This window comes from Platalea leucorodia, assembly GCF_965183815.1.
Source record: "Platalea leucorodia genome assembly, chromosome: 4".
In the NCBI taxonomy this organism is placed as follows: Eukaryota; Metazoa; Chordata; class Aves; order Pelecaniformes; family Threskiornithidae; genus Platalea; species Platalea leucorodia.
The window spans coordinates 12,318,345-12,343,237 of record NC_138826.1 but is presented as its reverse complement, the minus strand read 5'-3'; the positions used below and the strand labels follow the sequence as shown (position 1 = coordinate 12,343,237).

At 43.5% G+C, this 24,893-nt stretch overlaps 2 protein-coding genes and 1 long non-coding RNA gene across 9 annotated transcripts in view; 2 read left to right on the top strand and 1 right to left on the bottom strand.

Moving 5' to 3' along the window:
• MXI1 (MAX interactor 1, dimerization protein) overlaps positions 1-2,313 on the top strand; it is a 62,826-nt gene extending 60,513 nt beyond the window's left edge. For 2 of the 3 annotated variants that reach the window (XR_014227852.1, XM_082308613.1), the window contains one exon: positions 6-2,217. The gene's annotated coding sequence lies outside the window, so the exon portion shown is untranslated. The other variant, XR_014227851.1, reaches the window with a different exon arrangement.
• Positions 2,314-2,416: 103 nt separating this feature from the next.
• Positions 2,417-15,054, bottom strand: SMNDC1 (survival motor neuron domain containing 1). Of its 5 annotated transcripts, none has more exons than XR_014227853.1 (7): positions 14,915-15,054; positions 14,091-14,210; positions 10,062-10,204; positions 7,989-8,150; positions 6,949-7,102; positions 4,248-6,187; positions 2,417-2,590 (listed from the first exon to the last, which is right to left on the bottom strand). XR_014227853.1 is itself a non-coding variant. In XM_082308616.1 (6 exons), the coding sequence occupies exons 2-6, from the start codon at positions 14,208-14,210 to the stop codon at positions 6,050-6,052; spliced, it is 717 nt and encodes a 238-aa protein (XP_082164742.1). In that variant the 5' UTR covers positions 14,915-15,054; the 3' UTR covers positions 3,481-6,049. The 5 variants fall into 5 exon arrangements, 3 of the variants coding, with proteins under 3 accessions (XP_082164742.1, XP_082164744.1, XP_082164743.1); XR_014227854.1 differs by having other exon boundaries at positions 5,051-6,187; XM_082308616.1 differs by lacking the exon at positions 2,417-2,590 and having other exon boundaries at positions 3,481-6,187.
• On the top strand, positions 7,110-10,055 carry LOC309588872. The gene is made up of 3 exons (XR_014227855.1): positions 7,110-7,600; positions 8,044-8,177; positions 8,924-10,055. It is a non-coding gene; the product is annotated as an uncharacterized lncRNA (long non-coding RNA).
• Positions 15,055-24,893: the final 9,839 nt, after the last annotated feature.

The window sequence follows — 24,893 nt, the reverse complement described above, 5'->3', positions numbered from 1 at the left end:
GACAGATTCTGTGGCGAGCGATACATTCTGTGACCTGACAGCGACTGAAATTCCTCCGCGTGCGCGATGGTCTCTGAACTGTCCTGTGGGACCCTCGGGGAAGAGGAGCGCGTCCTTCTTCCTCTCTGTTCACCAGCCTGCACCAAATACCTAGAAAATACTGATGCGCTGTCAAATCTGCTTGAAATCGGCCAACAGACCTGGGTGATGTTTGAGAGGACGAACAGGGGAGAGGAGAGCGGTTGTCTGCATACACAATGTTTTCCTTTGGAGCGACCTGTTACAGAGAGGCAGGTGGTTTAATTGGGGATAAGACATCAGCACTGACCCCTGCTTCTCTGCTCATTGCCTCCTGAAGAGAGGACTGATCCCTTTAATTATTAGGCAGAAGCAGAAACAAGGAGTCTGTGGGTATCGGTACTATGGCTCTGGTACTAAATGTGTAGTATTTAGGGTTTCTGTTTGGGGTGCTGCTGTGTTTGACTAAAATTAAAGCATTGTCTCACAAGGAGGGACGCTCATGTTGAGGCCCCTTCAAAAATTCCAAGGATCAGGAATTGCTGAGCAGCCTCTGGGAAGGGTGGATGAGTCCTGTGAGGCAAGAGCTCATACAGGGCTGGCAAGTGGGTCACACTGTGCCGCTGGCCTGACTGATGCACGTCAAAGGTGTGAAATGTCACTTTCTTCAGAAATACCTTCAATGTTAACCATGCTGTAAGGGCTGTGGGTAATATGGTAATTTATTTTTACCACAGTGAAAAAATCAGCCCCTTAGTTTGTAGCACCCCGATGAGGCCCAGAGCAAGCCGGTGAAGCAAGCTGGTTAATTTGGCCTTGAACAAGTCACTCGTGGCTTGTAGTCCGCTGTGCTGCAGTCATGCGCTGAAGCTTCATTTTAATACAGCGTTTACTCAGAGGAAACGAAGTGCTGCAGAGGACTGATGTTGGTCTTCAGCGGGTCAAGGAAAGGCAGCCGTACGTTCCCGGGGAGCGCGGGGTGGCCCCGGCCAGTGCTTTTAAGGCCATGAAGGGTATTCACGTACTGGAAATGTGGTGGTTCAGAGGAATCGGGCAGAGAGGAATGATGAGTAAGTGGCTCCGAGCACCAGTAATGATGCTAATCTCACCTCGGGGAATGCTCCTGGGTTGGGATTTTCTGCAGTAGGGTCCCCTGGGGTGTTTCGTCATACAGATCTGACTGCAGCGTGTCTGGGGCTGGAGAACACTGGCATTTCTTGCTGCCTTCCAGCAAGCGATAGCTGTAGCGTGCCTCCTCCATGAGTGAGAGTTACAGGGGTGGTTTGAGAGAAGACAGATGTAGCATTCATCTGTTCTTCCCCCTGTGATTCCCACTGAAAGAAACGCTAGTGAGCCAGAGAGCCACTCCGTGCACGGGCAGTCAGCTTTGGGCCAAATTCCTCCCCTTCCGTAAGGTCTCATCGCGATCATCAACGTTGCAGCAGGGCTGCGTTTCAGCAAGGATTAATTTTGACCTTGAGGGACATTGCAGCAAAGCGGGATAAACCATCAAAGGAATTTAAAGCATTTTGTGGTGGTTTTAACGTTGTGGTTGCCAGTCAGAACGTACACAGACCTAGTTCATAACTTGACTTGGGCTACCAGTGCCCTAGCTAGTGCTCAGTTTAGCTAAGGCTAGGAAATGCTTTCCATTTAACCCCTTTTCAAAAATACTTGTCTCAAAACAATGAAGTGTTTTGGATCTCCTCCTGGAAGGCTTGATGGGGAAATAGAAAAGCTCTTTCCTCTCCCGGACTGGTGGACAACTGTAGAAAATGGGACTCATCGCCCCAGGGAACACGAGCTTCAGCAGGTCTGCTAAAAATGTGAGGTTTAAAACTTAGCATTGTTTGAATTCCTCACAGAGAACTAACTTACTTACTTCTCTTTGGGAAGCAACATCACCTTTCAGTCTAGGTGAGAGCAGGACATTTTCTGTCAGCATCCATCATGGGAAAGCTTTGCACCTCCGTAGGGATCAAGGCATCATTGCAAGGCGAGGTCAGCATAGAGGGGTAATCGCATTGTTACAAAAGGAAATAACGTGAGTGGGTTTGTGTAGCAGAGCCTTCAGCTCCGCTCTAGCGGTTTTGACATGTCATTGAAGTTGCTTAATCAGGTCATACGTTCACAGGTTGCTAGCTTGGGTCTGTGGCATGGACGTTTACCCTAGTCCTGATGCAAACGTCCCTCCTTATTTTGCAGTCTGGTAAGTGACGCTTTTTAGAGCTCAGACAAAGACTGAACAAATTGCAATGCGAAGAGCAGCACCAGCTGCAAGGCAGTGATACTTCTCTTGGGCCTGACTCAGGAATGTTTTCCGTAATGCCAGGCTTAGCGTAAGTGTTGTGAGACACGCAAGTGGTGGTTGTGTCACCAGATGCTGCCACAGTGCTGATTCAGGTGAGTGGAAGAACATCAATGCTGTTGTCTTCTAAACACCTACCGGTTTTGCCTACTAAACATTTCCAGTGTTGAACTGCAGTATCATCTTCCAAGTTTACGTCCTTTTTTGTACTTGCAAACCTCTGAGCCCAAGCATCTGCAGAATAAGTGAAACAACACTCCGACTCTGGCATAAAGGAAAGCAAAAGAGAAATGGATTGCCATGACCATGAAAATATAAAGTTGCTACTCTTAAGACTGCTCTAAATACTTAAACTGACTGGTGCAGTCCCAGATTTGTGAGTCAGATTTGTGGTGGTTTAATTTCCCCAACAGATGGAAGTTTGCACGATGTTGAGGCTGTACTAGATAAACCATTCCCTGGAGTAACTTACTTACTTCTGAGAGGAAACGTGTAGCCCATACTGGTCATCTTGCACAGTATCCTTATCTAAAAGGAACAAGTCTGTTCAACAGGTACCTTTTCCGTAACGTCTCCAGCTTAGTGGGTTTGCACTCTACTTTTACGCTTAACTAACTTTCCCTCTGTCATTTCAGTATTTCTGTCTGCTTTACAGCAGGATTTGCTGGCACTGGGGTGGGTACTTCGCTTGCTGAGGGGCCCAGAAGTCAGTGCAGAGCATGGCTTCTGAAAAATCAAGTTTCTTATTGTTTAGAGCAGCTAATAAAACTGGGAAATAAAAAACAAACAGACAAAACACTTTCAGCCGCACATTTCAGGTCACTTCAGTGTTTGTAAAATAAAGAACTTTTTGTTTGTTTGTTTTGGCAACTACCAGCATTGCTTAACCTATGATTTATTTTGTCTATGTGAATTTCTCAAGACCCTTGGCTAAGGCAGTGTCCCACAGCCCGACTACACATGAACCCACCCCGGCCTGCAGACGAGGAAACAGCATCACAACCAATTCAGGTGCCACAAGGGCGGGCTCTGGGGCCAGGATGGCAGGTTTGGTGTTGATTTATACAAGTTGTCCTCAAAATGTTCTCTTCCATAGCTGAGACGCCCCCAGCCACAGTGGTACCACTGGGCCACTGACTATTCCAGGTAAGGCAGTTAAGGAAAAAGCGTTATCTATCTAAAGTTTTTCAGCAGTGTTTCTTTGCAGTGCCCAACAGACACGTTACAGCCAGCTTTACCAGGCAGCCCAGACTGTAAGAGCTGACTGATAAATATGTTACTCAAAGGAAATGTTGGCATTACAACCAACTATGTACTAGTTTTGCTAAATTTTTTCTGAAGGGCTCAGCAGATCCCAAGCAGCTCGTTTTAACTTGGGCTGGACTGCCTGTTCATGTAGGGGAGGTTCTCGCACCCGCTGCATTCTGATGACTCAAGCACAAAGTTCTCTTCAGGACTAGTGAATAAACAGTCCTGTGATAGACCATTTATGACATTTATTCAAACCAAAGTCCATGTCAGGCATGGTTTAAGTCTCTTTCTCCAAAGCCTTTAAAAAGTTTGATCAGGTGGAGTTAGTTAAGGAAAGGCTCACGTGGCCTCCTGAAAACTCCAGTTCTGCCTAGTTTTTGTGTGTTTCTGTTCTAACTTTTCCAACTGTTTGCTCCTTTTGGATGCTGCAAGTGATGCAGTATCTCTTTATCGCAGCCATCTGGTCACAGATGGTCACCAGGTGACAACAGGTGACCTTCCTCAACAGTCAGCTGTCCACCTTGCAGGACTATCACCTATTTGATGTCACTGCTGAGACATGTCCAGGGTGCAGGCTGCAGTACAAACTCCCTTTCCAAAAAGGAGCGAGCTCTTCCCTCAGATTATCTTATAGTAAATTAAGAGGTTTTCTATGCAAAAGAAAATTTACCCTGCCTGCTGCCAGTGAAGACGAGGAATTAGGCAACATCCACTTCATCCTGCAGCAAGCGTGAAGTACTTCCCATTCACTTTTGCATGTGATGTTCCGTCCCGCAGATTCTGTACTTCCCACTTCCCTGATCGTTTACTGCCCCCCCCATATATACTCCCACTTTGGCAAATGTGTCCAGCAGATTTTAAACACTTTATTTAATAAAAGTTAAACATACAAAACTGAAATTAACACACTTTGTATTCATAAAAATCACCTTCTCCCATTATAGGGAGAACCTTTTTCTATGTATGGATTCTAAACTACCAGTTGTAGCGTTTAGCTTGAGTTGTGACTCAGGTAACTGATGGACAGCGCCACCAATCAGTGCATCAACAATTGCTGACGTGACCTGATCTAGGTAACAAATTACAAAATGAGCTACATTAACATAATATACAGGGAAATAATGGTCAGGGTTAATGGACAAGAAACACCCTTTAATTATTTAATGGGGAAACAGCTGATGTGCTCTTGTCCATTAACTCAGCCCTAGATTTTACAAAAATAATATCTACATTGTATACAGGGCTACCCATTAACTTCTTTAAACACATCAGGGATTCAGAGATGGCACCACTACTGTAAGTGAGGGACAAGTAACAGAGGAAAGCAAATCACATAAAATACAAGGAAGCAAGAGCTTTTACACGTGGTTTCCCGAATAAAATGGAAGGGGCTCAGCAGCACTGTAATACAGCTGAAATTACAACGAACACTAGGGCCAGGCAGTTCTTCAAGGACAGAAACCTCAGACTAACCTTTACTCACTCACGACTAAGCGGGATCTAGGCATTCGCATCTGCCGTGCTGCAGTTCTACTTGACTGGAGGGAGGAGGCCCAGACACAAGCGGCTACTGTCTATGCCAGGTCCGTGACCGTACCATCAAACCTACAAGGTCTGCAAGAGGGGAAAGCACAGCCATTTATGTTCTCCAACTCTCTGATCCTTGGGGAGGGGCGGGTATTTTTAAGTACAGTTCTCTACTTTGAAACTGGAGTCTAAATACCTTGTCCTATGGTCTTCTGGTTACATTACAATAACCTCCTATTAAAATTTGATGAGTATTTAAAAAAAAAAATCTCCTCTGCCTAACTTCTAGCACAGGAAAATCGGACTGGAATTAAAGTCAGATTTATTGTTTCTAGCACATGAATCATTAGTAATAAAGATCCTATCGATCGGCCCTGTTCTGCCCTCATTTACAGCTGTACAAATCGATCTTCGGTGGATTTGTAAGGGAGTAATTTAGAACTTCCTTAGCAATTCCATGTGACGTATAAGCTATGATGGAGTCCAGCTCTCTCTCCCAGAGCTGCAGTGGCTCTGTAACGCTGAGCTTGTCGCTGAGACAGCGGACAGCACTGTGACTACAGAAACGAGGGAGGCTGTTAAGGTGCCATTTTTATACTACCACTTTTCTTAAGGGAAAAAACCCAAAACTTCTCTACTAGTATGAATGGAAGATTCCAAAGATCAGAGCTGCAGATAACTACTGCTTTCAGAGTAACAAGTAACAGCAGTTCATGAAAGCATTTACCTGCAGAACATATTTTAATGCAACTACAAAAAGTTTAATGATTAGGGGGGTCAAATCAATAGCTGGAGATTTAAGGCTCATATCAGCTGAAGCCAAAGTGATGGTGACAAAATGGACTACTCGCTATGTGCCAACAAATAATTTACTTTTAGAAAAATATAATGATAAAAAGATAAGTGTAAAGCCCTGCAGAGATGAAGTTCCACCTTTTTCCCCTGTTACTGAGGCATCAAATGCCTGACATTATATTTAGAGGTATCTTGATACTGTGTCATAGGTTTGTCTGCAATTCCGCATGTTCCGACTCCAACCTTGCCAGTTACGCTCTCAGGGGAAGCAAAAATACTCCTCTTTACCTGCAAATGAAACAGAAAACACCATTTCTGAATAATTACTAACTTGCTCTTAAAAAACCAAGCAATCATTACCATTTGAAGTGTTTCAATATCCTCAACTTCTTACTCCATAGCCAGGCATGCTTTCTAAAGGCTAGCTCATCTGTGGCCCATTATCAGCGGGTGAGACAACAGAGCTGGGAACTCCTGGCACCTAAGGGCTGGATCTGACTGCGGTGCTCCGGGCCTCGGCTCAGGCCAAAAATGAATAAAATTAAACCTCTCCCATACGATGATCTTTAATAATTGTTCATAAGGAAGACTGAAGTTTTACCACTATGTCTGGCAGCTCTTGGTCAAGCCATGATAAAAATGAAATAAGGCTTCAAAATGTCCTTGCTTACCATTTTTGCACTATGCTTGCTATTCCAGGGCAGTTACTTAGTGCTGTGTCTGCCGGGTCATAAACACAGCAAGAAGTCGGGCTTGGAGGTTTAGACAGGCCCTCAGGTCCTAAGCTCCAGCAAACACTATCTGGCAACTGAGAGCCCAGCTCTCCAAGCTAAGTGCAAGCTCAGCCTCTTAAGAGCAGCACTCCTCCAAAATCATCCAGTACAAAAGCAGGCCTTTTATGTGTACAAAACACCAAACCGCACACTTCAGAATCCCAGAGATGAACCCCCCCTTAAATCTCTTCAAAAAACACTTCCTCCTCTCTCCCAAAATACTGCACAGAATTCTATGCCCTGTTGTTATTCACGTACTGACAAAACCAAACCAACCTGGCCTTTTTTGTTTTTAGAATAGGCTCTGTTGTTAAACTGTTGCCACTTGACTTTCTGGTCCTCTCGTTCCTGTTCAAGTTCTTTAATTCTCTGAGCTTTTTTCAAAGCCTTCTTCTTTTTATACTCTCGTTGCTGGGCTATCATCTCTTTTCTGGAGAGAAGGAAAAAAGACATTTTATGTTTGTGCCTTTTCCTGTAAGAAACTAAAACTCTGTAAGACAGACATGCGCAATAGTTTTCCATAAGTAAGTGACAGAAGACAAAGCCTGCAAATATTCTCCACTATTTAAATAGCCCATTCGAGTGAAAAGCCCAAACTTTTCTGGAGGTCTGCAGGACTCTGATGCTACCAGGTATTGGACAGGGATGGAAGGAAAAGAACAAAGATGAGTTACTCAGTAAAGATAAGGAAGTTCAAGGAGTCGATCTATGCCGCAGAACGATCCCTTAGGGAAGGGATCATTGCCTCTAACAAACTCTGAAATTCTACCACTTTTTTTCTTCCCCCAAAAAATAAGTTTTCAGCCCTTAAAAATACCTTTCTGTGTTAGACACGGTAGGAGACTGAGTAAAGCACATCTCCCCAGCGACAGGGTCAACACAGCCATCCTAACACAGGGACGGGGCAGACGCAGAGTCCTTCAGACTGGTAAGCACACTCTGTCGTGAGCCAGAGCCTGCACTTGATCTGGGCTGAAATTTGTAGGCTCTCTGCTGTCAATGAAAGAGTACTATTTTTTTTTTTAATCTACTGCTTACATACTTGGTATCCTGAGATAGCATAATCTTGAGTAAAACAAAGTCTATCATGTTATCTTGCCAGGATACGTAACACATGATAGCAGCCACAATAATCTACCAAACATTATCTGCTAGATTGATTTACGATCCTTTTTCAAGCAAACGTGAAGATATTAAAGATACGTAAAACTTCAAAAAAAGAGAGATTCTATTTCATTAACCAATTTTTATTGCTGGGGGTGGGGGGGGACCAACATCCAAAGCAGCTTTCAGACTTCTGCCTGCATATTACTTACTTGGACATGGGTTTGTTGCCACTGTCCTCTTTCGCTTTTCTTCCCTCTTCCACAGGCTTGAGGTTGAACAGAGGTGTAACTTCAGCATTGCCATATCCAGCAAATGTCACCGCAGCTGTTCCATTCTCCTCATCTATTTCTTCAATCTCAGCTTCATAACACCTGTAAAGATATCATGGCTGTAAGCATGTGAGTAAAGCTTTAATACTCAGCCCTTCAACACCTACACTGTCAGCCAGCTAATGGCATTAAGTAAAAAATTTGCAAATATCGGCCTTCATTTTCAGGGGCAATACACAAATCAAACAAAGAGATTATTTTTCTTAAGGTCAAAGGGACACAAGTACGAAGACTGGAATCTGCTGTATTTGACCTTTAGCATCAAGAAGCAATGGCCTCACAGTTCTCAAAACTAATGATTAATGCTGGGGCCAACCTAATCAGATACCCTGCTTTGGTTCTAGCTCGGGCAGGTCATGGGATTGAAAAAAAAAGAGACCCAACAAAATACTGCGTTCAACAGAACACAGCTTTCAGGGAATTCACTGAGGAGTTCTGGAAAATGTCAGCTCACAAGAGCAAAGCTTTGATTCCATTTTTCTCCATATGAAAAAGAATTAAGAAAAACAGAAGCTTTCAAAATATTCCCCCTTCAACACTGAAAAGTTTTCTTATTGGTTTAAAACAGCAATTTTGAAATTTTAGCAGAAATCAGTCCACTTCATATTTATGCGTACGAAACATTTTGGTCAACCAAACTGACCTCATAATGGGAAAGGGGAAAAAGGACAAGTGACATTTCCAAAAATATTTAAAATTGAGTCTAAATTCAGAGCAAAAGGATATATCTAAAGCAAACAGAGGAATAAAATGAGATGTTTCATAGGCAATACTCTAGTTAACGTTTACTAAATTAATTTCTTCTGTGATTTTAGTGGGCCAGCATCATCTTGAATTGAGCTAGATGAAAATACATGGAAACCCAAACTGCATGAGGTAAAAAAAATATTAAGCTCTTCATGAAACACCGGTCATTTCCGGAGTGTTGCAACAGAAGCAGGGGGTGGGAGAAAAAAAAAAAAAAAGGCAATACAATAAAGTCCAGTAAGCTCCACTTCAGTGGACACTCGGGCACATTCTTCCCCAAGCTCTGATCCTCTAACCCAGTGATCAGAGCAAGAAAAATGACCCAATGGTGACCTAAGACAGTAAGATTCAATTTTTAAGTTCTTACACAAAAGCATTTTACTCATTAATAATCTGTGACAGAAAAACTGTTTATTTTTAGGTTTGTTTTCCACCTAAGACATCAATAGCTATACCAAAATCTCTGTGTGGTTACCACATTGTTGATAGAACCACATTCGTTGAACAAAAGAGCTTGTCTCTAAGTGGTAATGACTGGGGTTTAGTTCCGCACAGATAGTAATTTTAAAAAAGCTGCCACAGTTATACATTTTGCAGTATGGAAAGTAATTTTAGAATGTTTATTTCAAAGATTATGAAGTCAGAATGAACTGCTTGCGTTCCCAGAACTTCACAGGCTAATGTAATGGAGACTGAATCCAAAAAGTTGATTAATTCTATAGTTACATTACACAGATAGTTATTTCATAGCCAAGAAACAGCATTTCCAATTAAAAATTGATTTCCAATTAGTGGCATAAACTGAGATACAGCAAGGATTTTTCTTGATAGCCATCAATTAGATATATATGAATGCAATGACAAGTTATGAATTATACATCCTGAAATCTTTATGAAAGACTGCTCTGACAGATCAATTCATGAAAGTCTGCCGCTTATTACATTAGCAAATGGTAATTTACCAAAGCTACCCTACTTCTGTAAGGTTAGTGACAAACAGGGCATTCCTAGACAATGACCCCACATCTCTGTGCTTTTTATCTAGAACACTGACCTTTATTAAAGAGAGTACAAGAATATCCAATATCATATTTCTTTCCAAATTTATTTTTGCGTTTAGTCACCCTAGGGGCAGTTCAAACTGAATGAAAGTCTCTTACCATTGAACTATTTCATGTAACCGTTAGAGAAGTTTTCTACACTTACTGTCCATCCTCACTCCATATCGCCATACACCTATCCCCAACCTTCCAGGAGTGACTGGGCAGAGCAGAAGCAGAACTGTCAGAACTTGCAAGAGTTTCCGAAGGTTGTGTTGAAAGGAGATCTTTGGTTAATTCTATGACTTCCTATAAAAGACAAAAAACCCACAAAGAATAATTTTTCAAACTCTGTTACCATGCATATTTTTATCCCAAGCTTATTGGTTTGGATTTTTTGAAGTGACTGTATTAAATTCATAGCTGACGTAAAGCGGACTAAGTTTGGTTTGGTTTTTTTAATCATTTAACTAAACTCACTCGTTGCCAACATAGATAAAAAGATGTATGGTCCTCACTGTATTGCAGTAAAGCTGCCCATGCCCTCCTCAAAATTTCAAGAAGTAGCCTATTATTTTTATAGCATTTCTTTCTAGGTGAATTGTTTATCCTTAGGCACAAAGACACAGCTAGACAGTCTCAAGAGAAGAAACAAAAAATCAACAGTGTGACTCTGTACACGTGGCTACATGTGATGTTGGTTATTGACCAAAAATCACACAACACGTGGCAGAGCGAGTATTCAGCAGGCCAGTGCTCTGAAGAGAAAACGTGCAAGGATGCAATGCTTCTATTCTCTCCCTAGCCAGCAGTTTCTTTCATCCCTTCCCGTTTGGCACCGGCTGGCTATATTATATATAGTTATCTATAGGACAAACAACAACTACAAGTGCAGCATTTCTAAGTGACAAAACATTTTTCAATTTACTCAAACATTTGTGGGTTGGCTGAACCGAAGCACCCAGAGCCAGGGTGGAAGAGTGCCTTCCAAGACTGCCACTCTGTATAAGCCCTTCCCTTTATAGGAAGCACTCAGGTGCATATTACAGAAATTGATTTCATTAAGTCATTTTGATGTAAGTGTTTATTTTTCTCTAAATTCCCTGACCTCAAGATTCCAGGTCAGGCCTTCCCTTGCTAATCCAACAAGACAAATAACAAAATAACAATTTTTTCCAGTTGCTTTAAATATTATTCATTCACAGACAGGAGCATGCAAAACCCCCTCCCAACTTCCTGTCAGTGTTCTTGTCTTGTTCTGCCCAGTCAAGACCACTGGTTTTCACTAGTGTTAAAAGCCAGAGCCAGCACCTAAAAGGTCATTTAAACTTTCTGTATAAGGCAAAGCAACTCTGCAGTCCCTGAAGAAAAAAAATCTTAATTTTTTTGAGTATCTCAGCATGAACCATTGTCAACTCTCCTAACTAACAGTAAATATTTAAATTAGGGGAGGATTACAGATAAACAATGTTCAACTGAGGCTCAGTGGAGTCTGAACTTTCCTCCCAGTTTCACATCCTAGTTCAGCTATGGGTGTACAAAGACTAGCTCAGGAAAAAGCAGTAAAGAAGCTGTTCTTCATTCCTCAAGAACCTAAAGGGTCACAAGCAGTCCCCAAATAAGAAGTTAATACAACATACACTTACATGCACTTTTATCCAATAAACTATACAACTGGCATGAATGGCCTAACACCTTGTTTCTGTTGCAGCTGTTAATATCTGAATTTCCAACACTTTCCTAACAAAAATTCTGCTCTTTGTTTTAGAGGAGCTGCTAGTTAGAAAGTGCAACAGTAAGCACAATCAGCAGCAACCGTAAGCACAGAAACATGCTTATGATTACTTCTACTACTTTGGTCTCCATTTTCTGTAATACTACAGCTGAACCAGAACAGATTTTGATTATCAAGTTACCTAATTTGAGAGCGCTCTGCAGAACATACAGCATTAGCCTGATTTTCCCTCCCAGATGCAAAATCCCAAACTATTCCTCCACATGCCGACAGTTATATTCTGCAAATCCAAGAGGCATGATGGTTTGAAATGGGTATCTTCTCTCAGCAGGTCAAATACAATATATCGCGCACAAGCTACCTGAAAGTGAGCATTTCAGCTATGTAGACTACCAGTAATACAAAACTGTTGATTTATTCTTGCCACACTCATAGATGGCTTATTGTAGAACTCAAATGTGAATAGCTTCAGACAAGTCTACCAAGGGTTCTTTGAATTTGATAAAAGTCACTCACACACTGGACTATAAATAGCAAACTTTTGGTAAAAATCTTCATCTGATATCCACATATCACAGTGCTAAGCACACAAGACAGAAACATTAATTTTATTGCAACCCATGAGACAGTTCTAAAGGCTTTAACGGAATAGCTCGTTCAAGGAAAATTTCTGAGCACGAGTTAGACTACCACAGCAGCTCAATACGGCCAAGCGGGTTGAACACCGTGGCTTGCTGCCACGTCCCCGTGACACGAAGGTGTGACCCGCAGAGAACACTAGTTAGAGTTTGCCAAGATTTTTCCTGACCAACTGGTCTTTACAAAGCCAGAGAGAGATCTACACTCCAGAACGGAACACCCACAGATATCATCTCCAATGACAGGAGATGACAGCTGCCATCAATTCTACTTGATACAAAAGGTAAGATTGGTCCTTGGGCGCACAGACACTGTCCTAGAAGCGCTTCAGTGAAACAAAAGGTGAAAAGCAAAGCATTTATAAAAAATTCTTGTAATATTTATTTTAATTTTGTAACTCAGGAATAACCAGAGTATACGAAATACAGTAGTGCATCACTACTTACGACAGCAAAAAAAAAAGTTTCAACTACATTGTAACAATCTTTTTGAACTAATCTGACAGCTATTTAGTTGGGATACTGAAGCATCGAACACATTTTTACAATTCTTAGGTTGGCATATATTAGATCTGCAAAACATTATGTCATTTTCAAGGTGGAACATATGGATAGCAAACCTTTTGGGGACGAAAGTGTAAAGATCTTCCCCATTCTGTGCAGAAAGCTTTTATAAAAAAGTTTGCAAGTTGTCCTTTCACATCAATGATCTCTGCATATCAAAGCCGAGGTCGTGTTGGTATCGGAAATATCATCCCATATGGGTTTTGCTGTGCATTTTAAAAATATAAAAATATACACATGCTTTTAACGGTGTACAATGAAGGACATTAAGATGATCTATAAAGTGCCTTGTGGGCACAACGCCTTTGTAATTTAAAAGGAATTCTAAAGATCACAGATTTGAGGCACTACTCGTATTTTGGTTGAAGCATCATTTTTATCGCTGTTATATCCATACAGAATAGCGGTTACTCAATCTTGTACTCGGTAATTTTATATATTTTTAGATCTGATGGATAAAGCAATCCACAACAGAAATGAAGCAGCATCTTGCACTCTCTTGACAAATTTTAACAGTACTGCTTTTTTTTTTTATATGCCAATGTGTCTTTATATGCACAAGAATCTAAAAGACCACTTATCAACTTCAAATTAGGCTGGTGGTCTTTCTGTCACTGAACAATACCCTCAGGACCAGAAATGGTTTTCAGCTCTTAAGAATGTGGTATGCTCTCAAATGATTAAAAAAACTGCAGGTGGCAAAAGAACATGACTCTCTTCCTTTCTTAGATAAAAACCTTAACACAATCAAGGCTTAGATGTACAAGAATACAGACCTACACTCTAAAGCTTTTATCATTGCAAACACGTGCAATGAATAAACAGATTATGGATCAAATGATTTGACAACTCAAAAATAAGCAGAAAGGCATAATGTTAAGCCCAACCATCAGGCTTCAGCTTAGTAAAAGCAACACAAAATAATCAATTTCTGAAAAATGCTTTAAAAAAAAAAAAAAGAAAAAGAGACAGTAAAGACAGCACTGGCATATCTTTCATCACTCTGGCTAAAGTTTTTAGCAGAAGAGTTTGCTGTATAAATTAGTAGATCTTTTTTACTAATCTACAAGACAGGTTTAAAATAGGCCACACTTTGTGTTTTTTCAAACCAACCCTACCATAATCGTATCAAATTCTGTGAGAAGAAAGTAATAAACCCTCCAAGCATATATTTTTGTTGCAATGCAAATACTTAGCAAAGATGAAAGACCTGCTAAAGACCCTAAAGTTTCAGCTACTCGTACCCTCAAGTTCTCACCTGTAAGTCTTTCTTCAGTTTTAGTAAATCTTCATTTTCTGCGTTCCCAGATAAGGCAGCCTCAACTTGCTGAAGCTGAGCTTTGTAGCTAGCTAACTGCTTAGCAAGGTCTTCCGACATCTGCAAGAAACATACACACACATAACACATAAAAACAACAGCCTTGCTGCTTTTTAATCATGCCTCGTGGTGCAAGTGAAGTGAAACTGATAAATAACAGGAAAAGCTATTAGTAAGATATTAAAAATACAACTCGCTAAGTGTCAGTAACGCACTGTTTGACTACAAAGAGCCGCTCACCTTGGGTTTTGTACTGTTCAACTACTCCCAAGCAATTTCTGAAAGAAAGCTTAAACACGGCGTGCCCGTGTGCGCGCACAGGGACAAGGCATAACTCACGGTACGCAAGCAGCGGGGTCCTTCGGCAGCCCCGAAATCACCCACACCTGTAGAAAACCGCCGCGCACCACCGCGTTTCCCCTCCGGCTGCCACAAGCCGCGGCCCCCGCGCTTACGGCAGCGAGACCCCCTGCGGCGCCCGGGAGCCGGCCGCTCCCGGAGCACAAGGGCAGGCGGCGGCGAGCCCGGCCCAGGGCCGCCCGCTCCTCGTCGGAGCCAGCCGGGCGACTCGGGGCGCGGCGGAGCAGCGAGGAAGGGGAGCCGGGTCCGTGAGGAAGGGCCCGCGCCGGCGGGCAGGCCCAGGCCCAGGCCCAGGCCTAAGCCGAGGCCTAGGCCCAGGCCCAGGCTCCCTGCCAGCGCGCAGGACCGGGCCGCCGAGCGGCAGCGGGGAGGCGCGGGGGCGGCGAGCAGGGGGCGGCTCTCACCTCGGCGGGCGTGCGGGGCCCGGGCCGGGCCGGGGGGAGCGGGGCGTCGCCGCTCTGGTCCCGTCGGGCCGCGGCCGCTTCCGCCTCCTTCGCCGCGGGCCGGGGGCAGGGGCGGGGACGAGGCCCAGCGCGCGCCGGCGCTCGCGAGAGGTCCCCGCCGGTCACGTGCCGGCGGCGCGCCGGTCGGCCGAGCAACGCGGCCGCCTCAGGCGGCCTTCGGGTCACGTGGAGGGGGCGGGCCCGCAGGCGGGGCGGGGCCTGGTGCGGCCTGGTGCGGCCTGCGCCGCGGCCGGGCGCTGGGCGCTGCGGCCCGGGGCCGGGGCCGGGGGCCGGGGGCCGGGGGCCGGGGGCCGGGGGCTGGGGGCTGCGGCCCGCGGCCCGGGGCCGGGGCCGGGGCCGGGGCCGGGCGCTGGGGGCTGCGGCCCGCGGCCCGGGGCCGGGGCCGCGGGCTGGGGGCTGGGGGCTGCGGCCCGGGGCTGGGGGCGGCCCGTTCCCTTCTCCCCGTGCGGGTCCCGCGCACGGAGAGGCCGGCAGCACCTCCGGCAGCACCGCCTCAGGCAGACGCCCGTGGGGCGGGGACGGGACCGCCGTGTCACGCTGCGGCGGCCGCCCCGGCGGCCTCCAGCCATCAGCTGCTAACGGCACCGACATCTTCCTCCCTCGGGCGAGGCGCGGCCCCCCGGTCACTGCGGGCAGATTGCAGCTCTGACCGCCCGCTGCCGTAGGAGGCCGCGGGGTGTTTGAGGCTGCCTGCCCCCGAGGGATGCCCCCGCTCACGCCTCTGTTCCTGGCCATGTCAAACACAGTGCCGTCTGGCCACTTGAGTGGTGACTAGAACCGTGCAAAACTTGGTACCAAACAATTTAGAAGAGAGTAAGTTTCGATATCTGGTCCTACAACAGGAGAGGAAAGGGGGAGAAAAAGCTCAGCGGCTTCTTCAAGCCTGTCACAGGAAGAAAAACAGTATTTCCTGGTGGAAATCCGGTAATTAATTTGGCCTTGAGCCTGTGAGCCAGGCAAATGAAGCAGGCGCCTGAAAGTTTCTTAGTATTAGCGGGAGGATGGGTGTCTCCTGCAAACAGCCCGTCCCCCCGTCAGCACGCAGGGCTTCCCAGGAAGATGACTGCACTTGGGCTCTCTGGGTTTGTTTATATACTGAGGGGGAAATACATGTACCGTGTTCTGCAGGGCTTGGTTTGTGTCCTCGGAGGGTATCCTGACCGAGGATAAAACAGATTTCTGTAGATCGGTATATGATTTGATAATTAAAATACAGAAATTATTGGGCGCTGTTCACAGACTGATGAGACCAAGTGTTACAATGAAGATAACAACAGTAGCATCTTTTTTAGTATTTTTATTAATAACCTAGAAATAGATACGGAAAACATTTTCTGATAAGACTTTGTGGACAGATCAGTGACTGTTGAAGACTTACAAATTTATTGATACAGAGCAATCCTGATGACTGTGAGCATACCTGTCAGTTAAAAATGCACATTAGTACAATCAATTTCAACTTCCTCTCTCAGCACAAGAAATCCAGGCCATATCTGCAGGATTGAAGTGACAGAGAGGGACTGAGGAGGCACGTAGTGTTCAGGTATCTCCAAAGGCAGCAACAGTAAAAAGGAGAACATTTCTGTGATTGCACCAGCAGAAGCGAGCATAAAGAGAGATTTTACTTCGATGAAAGTTTTGGTGAGACTTAATACTGAAATGGTATATATGGTTCTAGAGTCTGGAGTTTTATAGGGTCTGCAGACTTCTAAAAAGAGCCACCAACATTATCTGATGGCCGGAGAAAATGCCCTTCTCTCAGTGAAAGGCTGAAATGTCCAACCTGTTTAGCTCATAAAGGAAGACCGGGAGCTGACATGATTACAACATGTAACTAATTTGAAAGGAAAATAGCATAATGGACTCAAAACATAGAAACATTGCAACACCCAGTTGACTGAAAGCTGAAGGTACAATTACCTTTAAGAGAGAGTTTTTTTCTCTTGGTTTCTTCAGATTGGGATAGTGGCTTTTTAGAAGCTATTTCAACACATGCTGTCGTTCAAGCACATGCTGCTACATACAGGAAGACAAGCCAGATCTTGAAACCACTGATCTTTAACTCTCATAGATTCTCATTAATTGCATCCTTAAAACTGAATTTGTCTTCACCCAAAACCAGAGATTTTTTCCCTGTGTTTGACAGAAGAAGCTCCTTTATACCGTAGTGAGGAAAACCACGGTAGAAGCAGGACTTCTTCCCGCTGTCTTACAGATGACAATTTTTAAACACTATGTTTTACAGTTCATGAAATGGTGGGTGCTTGGAGGGGTATCTGCATAACACCACGGTAGCACTGTTTAAAACAATGTGCATCCAGTTGTCAAAATTTTGTTCTTTCTGTATTAGGAGGTCAAAGCAAGTTCAGGTATGTTTGTGCTGTATCTGAATGTTTCTAACTGCATCTAATACTTGCCTCTTACCCATGGGTAGCAGAGTAGCTACCAGAACTGTATCTCTTCATAAATCCTTACAATTTATGAGCTGTTTATACATTGTAGCACGGTATTACAGTGTATTCATAGAATTGAGCCATATTATTTACAGAGTATAAAGTTATACCACAGTAATATCATTATTACAAAGTAATTGATACTATGTTACTGGAATTTATCTATCACATATTATCGTATATGATACGTAGAATTTTAGTGCTGTCGCCAAATGAAGGCATGTAAATTTAAGACAATTCTTCATCACAAATGCCGTAGAATTTGTTTCCCTAACTTAGTAACAGAAAGAAAATGCAACTCGATCAGCTTTTATCTAAGCCAAACTCTCTTGCCATGAGCATTGGGGCTTCCATCTGTGATTCCTAGTGGGAAGCTGTCTGATGGATGTGACTGTACTTGGGGAACAACCGGGGAAAACTGGTGTAACTGGAGATGTTCTCGCCATGCTGGTGCTGTGGGGCAGCAGTTAGCACAGGGGTAGCGGTGATGCTCTGTAGTGAACGGCAGAGCTTGTTGGGAGGGTGAGGTTTCTAGCAACCAGTATAGCTGGGCATGCCCTGGGGCTCATAAAGGGGCGGCCTGTCTTCAAGGCAAATTAATTTACAGTTGGGAGAGACACTGGCGCGTCCTGCAGCCGTGCTGGGCTTGTCCAGGAGGTGGTAGTGGTGCTGCACAACACCTATCACCAGCCGTGTTTAACTAGCAACGCAGGAAACTTATTTTGTTGTAGGTCCACAATTATGTCTCTTTTTTAGTTTGCTGCATTATTTTTGTAGTTAGAGCTAATGGTAACATATATATGAAGCTATTTTTGAAGATAGCTGGGACTATCCAGTCTTTTGAAATGTGTACGAGTTAAATAAGTATGCTTAAATCATCAATTTTCTGCATTCCGTCATGTTAAATCCTGAAGCAGCTAAGGGTCAGAGGTCGGAGTGCTCAGCAGCAAACAAAGCCATAAAGACAATTCTGTCCAAATGGTTTAATGTCCCTGTTTTTCAGCTTTGTCTGGATGGATGGATTGTTGTGCTCAGCACAGGGACATAGTCACTAGCAAAAAATTGGCTTCTGCAAAAACAAGACAGTCTGTCCTCATGACAGAAACTGCAGTCCAAATCTAGGCCAAAATGGAGACACTGGATTCTTTTTTAGACTTTTCTGGTAGGCTGCCGGCCTGGCAGGCATTGCCCTATTAGTAGGGCAGTATGTCAGGCTTGAAAGTCTTTGGTATATTCGTTGGATCAAACCATCAAGAAAATATTGTATTAATACTTCGATTTTGAGGGTTGTTTTCCTGAATATGTGGGGTTTTTTTTGCTTTCAGTTGACCTGTGCCTCTAAGCAAAATTGGCTTTTTTTTTTTTTTTTTTACCATTTGTCACCATGGGCAGAGCTGTCAACTTTGTCCATAGTTGCAATTATGCGATAGTTCGCATTACGAAGCATTTTTTTGTTGTTGCTCCTGCAAATTTTTTTTCTGTAGGCTGAATTTTTTTTCTGCACTGGCTCTTTGGTTCTGGCTGAACTTTGGAAAGCTTCAGCAGTTTGACACCTAGAAAATCAAGTTATAGAAAGAAATGCTGATTGGCCAGGCACATGATTAAAATATACAGCTATTCTGTTGAGAGGTTCAAGGGCCTCTTCGTTTTAAAGCACAGGCTTGAAACTTCATGGGGAAGTTCTGCTTGTTTTAAGGCTTCACTTTTTGATGTTCTACTCTCCTGAAACTTGGGCTAATTGTAAGTTTTTTAAATACCTGTTCACACAGAAGTTTGTGTGGAAGTGAGGTCAGTTAGGTAAGCATGTGCACATTTCCGAACATAATTTAACTCTCTGCAACCCTGGTAGCCAACACGGATTGTGGTGCTAAGCAGAGACACTGAGAGCTCAGCCATGTTGTGTGCTCTGAATGATTGCAGCAATTATGCTCCATCAGTGAAAAAGGCTCGGTGACTAAAACTGAGGAGGAAAAGTGAATCAGAACTGGATGAGGAATACGAGCCAGGGTGGGGCAGCATGGAGATAAGGAGAAAATGTCAGAATTGGGAAGAACGGACCGAAAGCTTGCGTCCATTAGGACGTCATCCACTTCACAAGGATCTGAGGCTCTTGGATCTCCATTCCCCTGCAGCTGAGGGCTTGTGAGAGCTGACAAAATGCCAGCTTGTGTGGGAAATGACAACCTGCCAGTGTGAGCATTTACTTCACTGGCACAAGCAGCAGGTCCGTTTGATGGGTCTTAATCAGGCCTACCCAACATGCAGTTTGTCAGATGGTATTTTCAGCTTAACGTGAGTCTTTGGTTGGGAGTAATATGCCAAGTCAAGGTGCAGCTTCTTTCTCCGAGGCATTCTGCCATCTGCGTCAGGGAGCATGTCAGTGCTGGAGGCCTGGGGACTTCAGAAGGAGGCAGCTGGAGATGCTGGTTCTTCTTCTCAGGAAGTCTGTTGCTGAGACTCCTTATGTCCAGAAGGGGTTTGAATGGCAGGAAAGTTGAGAAGATGAGGGGAGTTTGGAAAGTAGGGAGCAAGGGCTGTTGCAGCGGGCAGAGGAGCCTGGGAGGATTAGGAGAGGAGCTTGGAAGCAGCGAGCCAGCAGTGTGGGAGGTTTGGGAAGCAGGAACTCGAGGTTAGTATGGGAACAGCGTGGGGGTATTTTGTGTTTGTGTGTGGGGAGGGACCGGGGAAGTAAGGAACAAGGCGGACTGCTGTGAGGGATTGTGGGGTTGCTATGGGGGAGAGGAGACCTAAGTCCTGCAGTAGTGAGGGTAGACAGAAGGAAGGGTATTGTATGCGCAGGGAGAGGGAAACTTGTAATGAGTGCATGAAAGGAGAGGGAAAGGGATATTAGGTGCAGCTGACAGCAGTGACGACTGTGCCTTTTCCCCAGTACTGGGTTTCTGCCAGCCACATGCCATGCACTGGCTGGGTTTGTGGCAGCCGGTTAGCAGTCACCCACAGAGAGCTGGGTGGCCGCTCTGCGCTGGGGAGCCGCTCTGCTGTGTCCCGCAGCTGCAGCTCAGTGCTGGCAGTCAGTCTTTGGTGGTCCACCCACACGGGAGCCGCACACTCCTGGTCTAAGCACTCTGTTCAGAACACAGGATTTGCAGTAATTGAGGATCTCTAGTTAAAAATAGGTTTGTTTGTAGGTCCTATATCTCTGTTTGCTGAATTTTAAAGGAAAGTGAGCTGCAAGAAGACAAAGAGAATTTTGCAAGAGGGCTACTGAATACCACTATAAAGATCTGGATTTACTCTCCTGTGTAGGAGTATCTACATAGTATGAGTAAGGTAGACCTGTGTGTGGAAAAAAAGAAAGCTCAGAGTGTAAACTGAGCGCTAATTGCCCCATGGGACTTGTCATTGAAAACTGACCAAAGCAGCTCTGATTCAGCTGGAGGTAATTTTGCAGCCACTGGGGCATGGTTAGATTGCTTTTAGGAGCTGTCATACATTCCTAGGTTTTGAAAAATCATAGCATCTTGGCTTGGGACAGCTACCACTCCTAATCAGTGTTACTTAGGCCATATGAGTAGTTCTTTGGGGGTGATCAAAAATAGCAAGAAGGAATTTGAGACGGTGGTACTTATTTATAAAGAAAGAGGGTTCTGATTATTTGCTGCCTCTCCTGAAGTTAACGAGATCAGAACTTTAATTAGTCGCTCGGACATCTTTGGACCTCTGTACTTCTGTGTCTTTGTCCTCCCATAGAACAAGGGATAATAAAGCTACCTTATGTGGTAGAAATGAATACTTAAAAAATGCTGCGACATAGTACCGATGAATGTCAAATGAAAGCCAGTAAGAAAATGAAGAAGTCTGTCTTTAAAAAAGAATTTGAGGGGTCCATAGCAAATAGTGAGTTCTGCTGACACAGAACCAGATTGTGAATGTCTGACATCAGGGCAGTATCAAGGACTATTGAAGTCTGACTTTGTCATGCCATGTTCTGCTTCCATCCTGTGAACTTAGAAGTTGCCCACAGTTAACATTTTTAATGCTGAACGATGATAAGGTTATTTTTGTTAACTACACTGTACATGAACCTTTAAAAACATTAACTATGCTATAGTAGCTGCAGAAGTCACGTGCATCAATGTGCTTTCTTTACCAATATAAACAACGTGTACAATTTGCATAAAATGCAAAATATGCGCATTGCTGTTCCAAACTTTTCCATCCTTCATTTTACTGACAGACTTTCAGACACATTTTCCTAAAGTGAGAGAATTTCTGGAGAATGCAGATAGCGGTGAGAGATGGCAACCACCCATCCTGTTGCGTGAACGAACTTGTTAAATGTTCCTTCTACATCATGTTAGTCACTACTTGAGCAGCGAGACGGCTTTCATGTGGTTTAGCATCCTGTTCCTGGTAATCAGAGTGTTGTCTCACGTCCTACAGCTGATCCAGTGCTTAGAGAAACTGAAAGTCCTTCTACAGATGTTTCCTCTGAAAATGAAACTGAAATGTCTCTTAGAGTCATTGTCTTGCATGTCACTGCAGCTGTCTCCAAATGAAGCCAGTTTGGATCCCTGGCCAGCAAATAGCGTTTTGCAGAGGCTACTAATAAGAGTCTATCAGATGGGCACTTAGAACTCTCTTTCCCAATGTTTCTGTTTATATGTCACTCGAAAGAAAAAAATGTGGAGCTACTGGTTGATATTTCTTTAAATGCTAAATTTCATATAAAAAATATTGTGGTATTCATCTTAATGTGATGGGGAACCAAGGTGACAGGTTACCAAGAGCATACTAAGATATAGGAGATTTGGAAGCCTAACTACATGATTCTTCTTCACACAGAGGTATCAACACCATGTTTGGGCTCTAGGATAATTTTTACTCTTTGTGTATTGGCTAAAAATCTATGGGAGGTTTTTGGTTATTTTTTTTTAAGTTTTCTTTCAAGTTTTTTAGCAATTTCATCTTACTATTCTTAAGTGCAGTGCTATCTACATCCTTTACTTATAAAGGAGGAAAGGTATAGTTGATACATTGTGGTGTTTCATGCACTGGATTTTTTTTCCATGAGGATTTTGATTCCCCATGCTATGCTTCCTTTGTGAGAAGGTTTCAGTTCTTCAGTGTAGTTATAGATCCAAAGTCTTTCCGAAGATTTAGAGCTGCAGGAGCATTTAGAACTTAGCTTGGTACTTTGTTGACTCAGAGACAGGTGATGGATTCTGACTAGGTCCCCTGAAATCATGGGGATGTTTGTCCTCAGCTTGGTCAAGCCTATTCACATAATTTGGTGAGAGGGTAAAATATGCTGTTCGATGGCATTCAACCCTGTACTGTTGCCAGCGGAGAGAGCTTAAAACAAAAAGCAACCAATGTCAGTGGGAACAAGATGATGTTTATTGTCAGTGACCGTTATAACGGGTATTATTTGATACTATTGCAGTATCTTTTGAATTAGGCAACCGAGCCTATAATCACACTAATTATTGAGATGCAGCCTGCTTTTCTCTGAGTTTTTAGTTTCATGACAGGTCAGTAATGTACTGAACTTTTCCAGGAGAGGTGCAGGCAAGAGCGTGCGTAGACAAACAGCTGTTCGTCCTGCGTTCGGCAGGAGGATTTGATGTGTAGTTTTTAATTGAATATGGGAAGGCACAGTGTTTTACAGCATAAGTAAGGATGGTCAGCTAATCAGCTGAAGTGCAGCTGAAAGCTGAGCCTTCTGAGTTTGAAGACTTGGTGGGGTTTTATGTTTGCTTTTTTTGGGGCATCAGTTTCAGAATCTCCTTGGGATTTGCCAGTCAAGCAAATAAACATAAAAAGCTAAATATGGATCCAAACTGCTGCAAGTAGTGCTGATCCATAGATTTTATCTGGAGCCACAAAGTGGATGTCCCATGCGTCTAACTTTTTTTCCTTTTTCTGGTCTCCCTCCCACACCTTATGAAACTATTTAGCTTTGAAATGTTGGAAGGCCACATACCTGAAGCGGCAGTGGGCTTGTTTAAACATCATTCTCTGGTGTTAGTTTTAGAGATCCAGATATGACTAATAAGGAAGTTTCTTCATTCAGTGTTCATAGATGACCAATTTGTACTAGTATGAGGAACAAAGCTGGTATGAGGAGGTCGTGTCACCCAGGGAGCAATTCAATCCCTGGAGTGAGTCATGACACTGGTATCTTAAGCCACAGGGATAAAACATGGTAGCAAAACTCAAACATAGGGTTTTTATCTTCTGCCTTTTTTTGAAGATATTTCCAAGCAGGCTTATTTCACTAACACTCGTGGTGTTAATATGTCTAGATTTAGGGCGTTCATTTGAGCTCTCCACCTCCCTTTTATTGTACCAGAATGAAGACAGTAACTGCCTGATAAATCAGAATCGTGAGCATAGGAAATACCATTTGCATATCTCTAGATGAGTTTTCATAGTACATTTCTCCTTTTTTTAGTCACTTTGGGGATTCAAATATACATTGCAGCAGTGGAGAAGGTAGAGCTTTTTGTGGTGTTGAGTTATGTTTTTCAGCCAGAGATGGTGTTTCCTTTGGAGCTAGAGAGCAGACACAACATAGCACAATTATTATATCAAATTATTGCACATCTGAAAATCCTGTTGATAACGTTAGTGGGTCTAAAGGCAGTACCGTCTAAAGGTAGCTCTGATGTACAAAGTGATGTACATAGGCAGGCCCATTCTATATCAGAGACTTCTCTACAGTAGAGTTGCTGTGTGCATGGCGGGTAGTTTGCTCCACACTCTTATCCCAGGATCACTGCTTAAAACGGAAGGGCAGGATATTTGCAGCTGACAAATGCTTTTAGTGGCGTCTTCAATTAAGTCAGTAGATCTTTCCTAATTCCATTTCCCACTGCACTAAAAACTCCCTACCAGTAGATGATGATGCTTTTCAAACCATGAAACCGTCTTAAAAATTTAATCTGGATAATATGTAAAACCAGTAACAGAATCAGAGTACAATAAAATATAGACATGGTTTCAGACGAATGTAAAACAAGGCCAAATTAGGCTGTGATATAATTTTAAGGCTAACCTTGAGGGAGCTGTTGTCAGGAACTACGGTGCAGAGTGGTTGAAATATTAGATCAGCTACGTTAATCCTTTTGTTTTTTTTAGTGAAACCTCTTGGGAAATAATCTTTCTAGATTTCTTTGGAGCATCGGTATAGATCTCAGCAGGGAAACACTATTGTTTTTGAAACTTTAAATCACTGGATAATTCTCTGTGGACTAGTCTTATCATCAGTTGTATTAATAATATAAGTGATTTTAGTATGGTGTTCAGTAGATATCGATTCACTTCTCTTTTGGAGGTAGTCAAGCTTTCAGATAGTATATTTGCATTTACATGGTATTAAAGGACTCCGTGTGTCCAGTAAGACCAGTTAAGAACCTTCTACAGCAATTTGTTGATTGGAGAAATTGTTGAAAGTGAGGAGGAAGATGTTGTCATAAGTAGATGTCAGTATCCTTAGCACA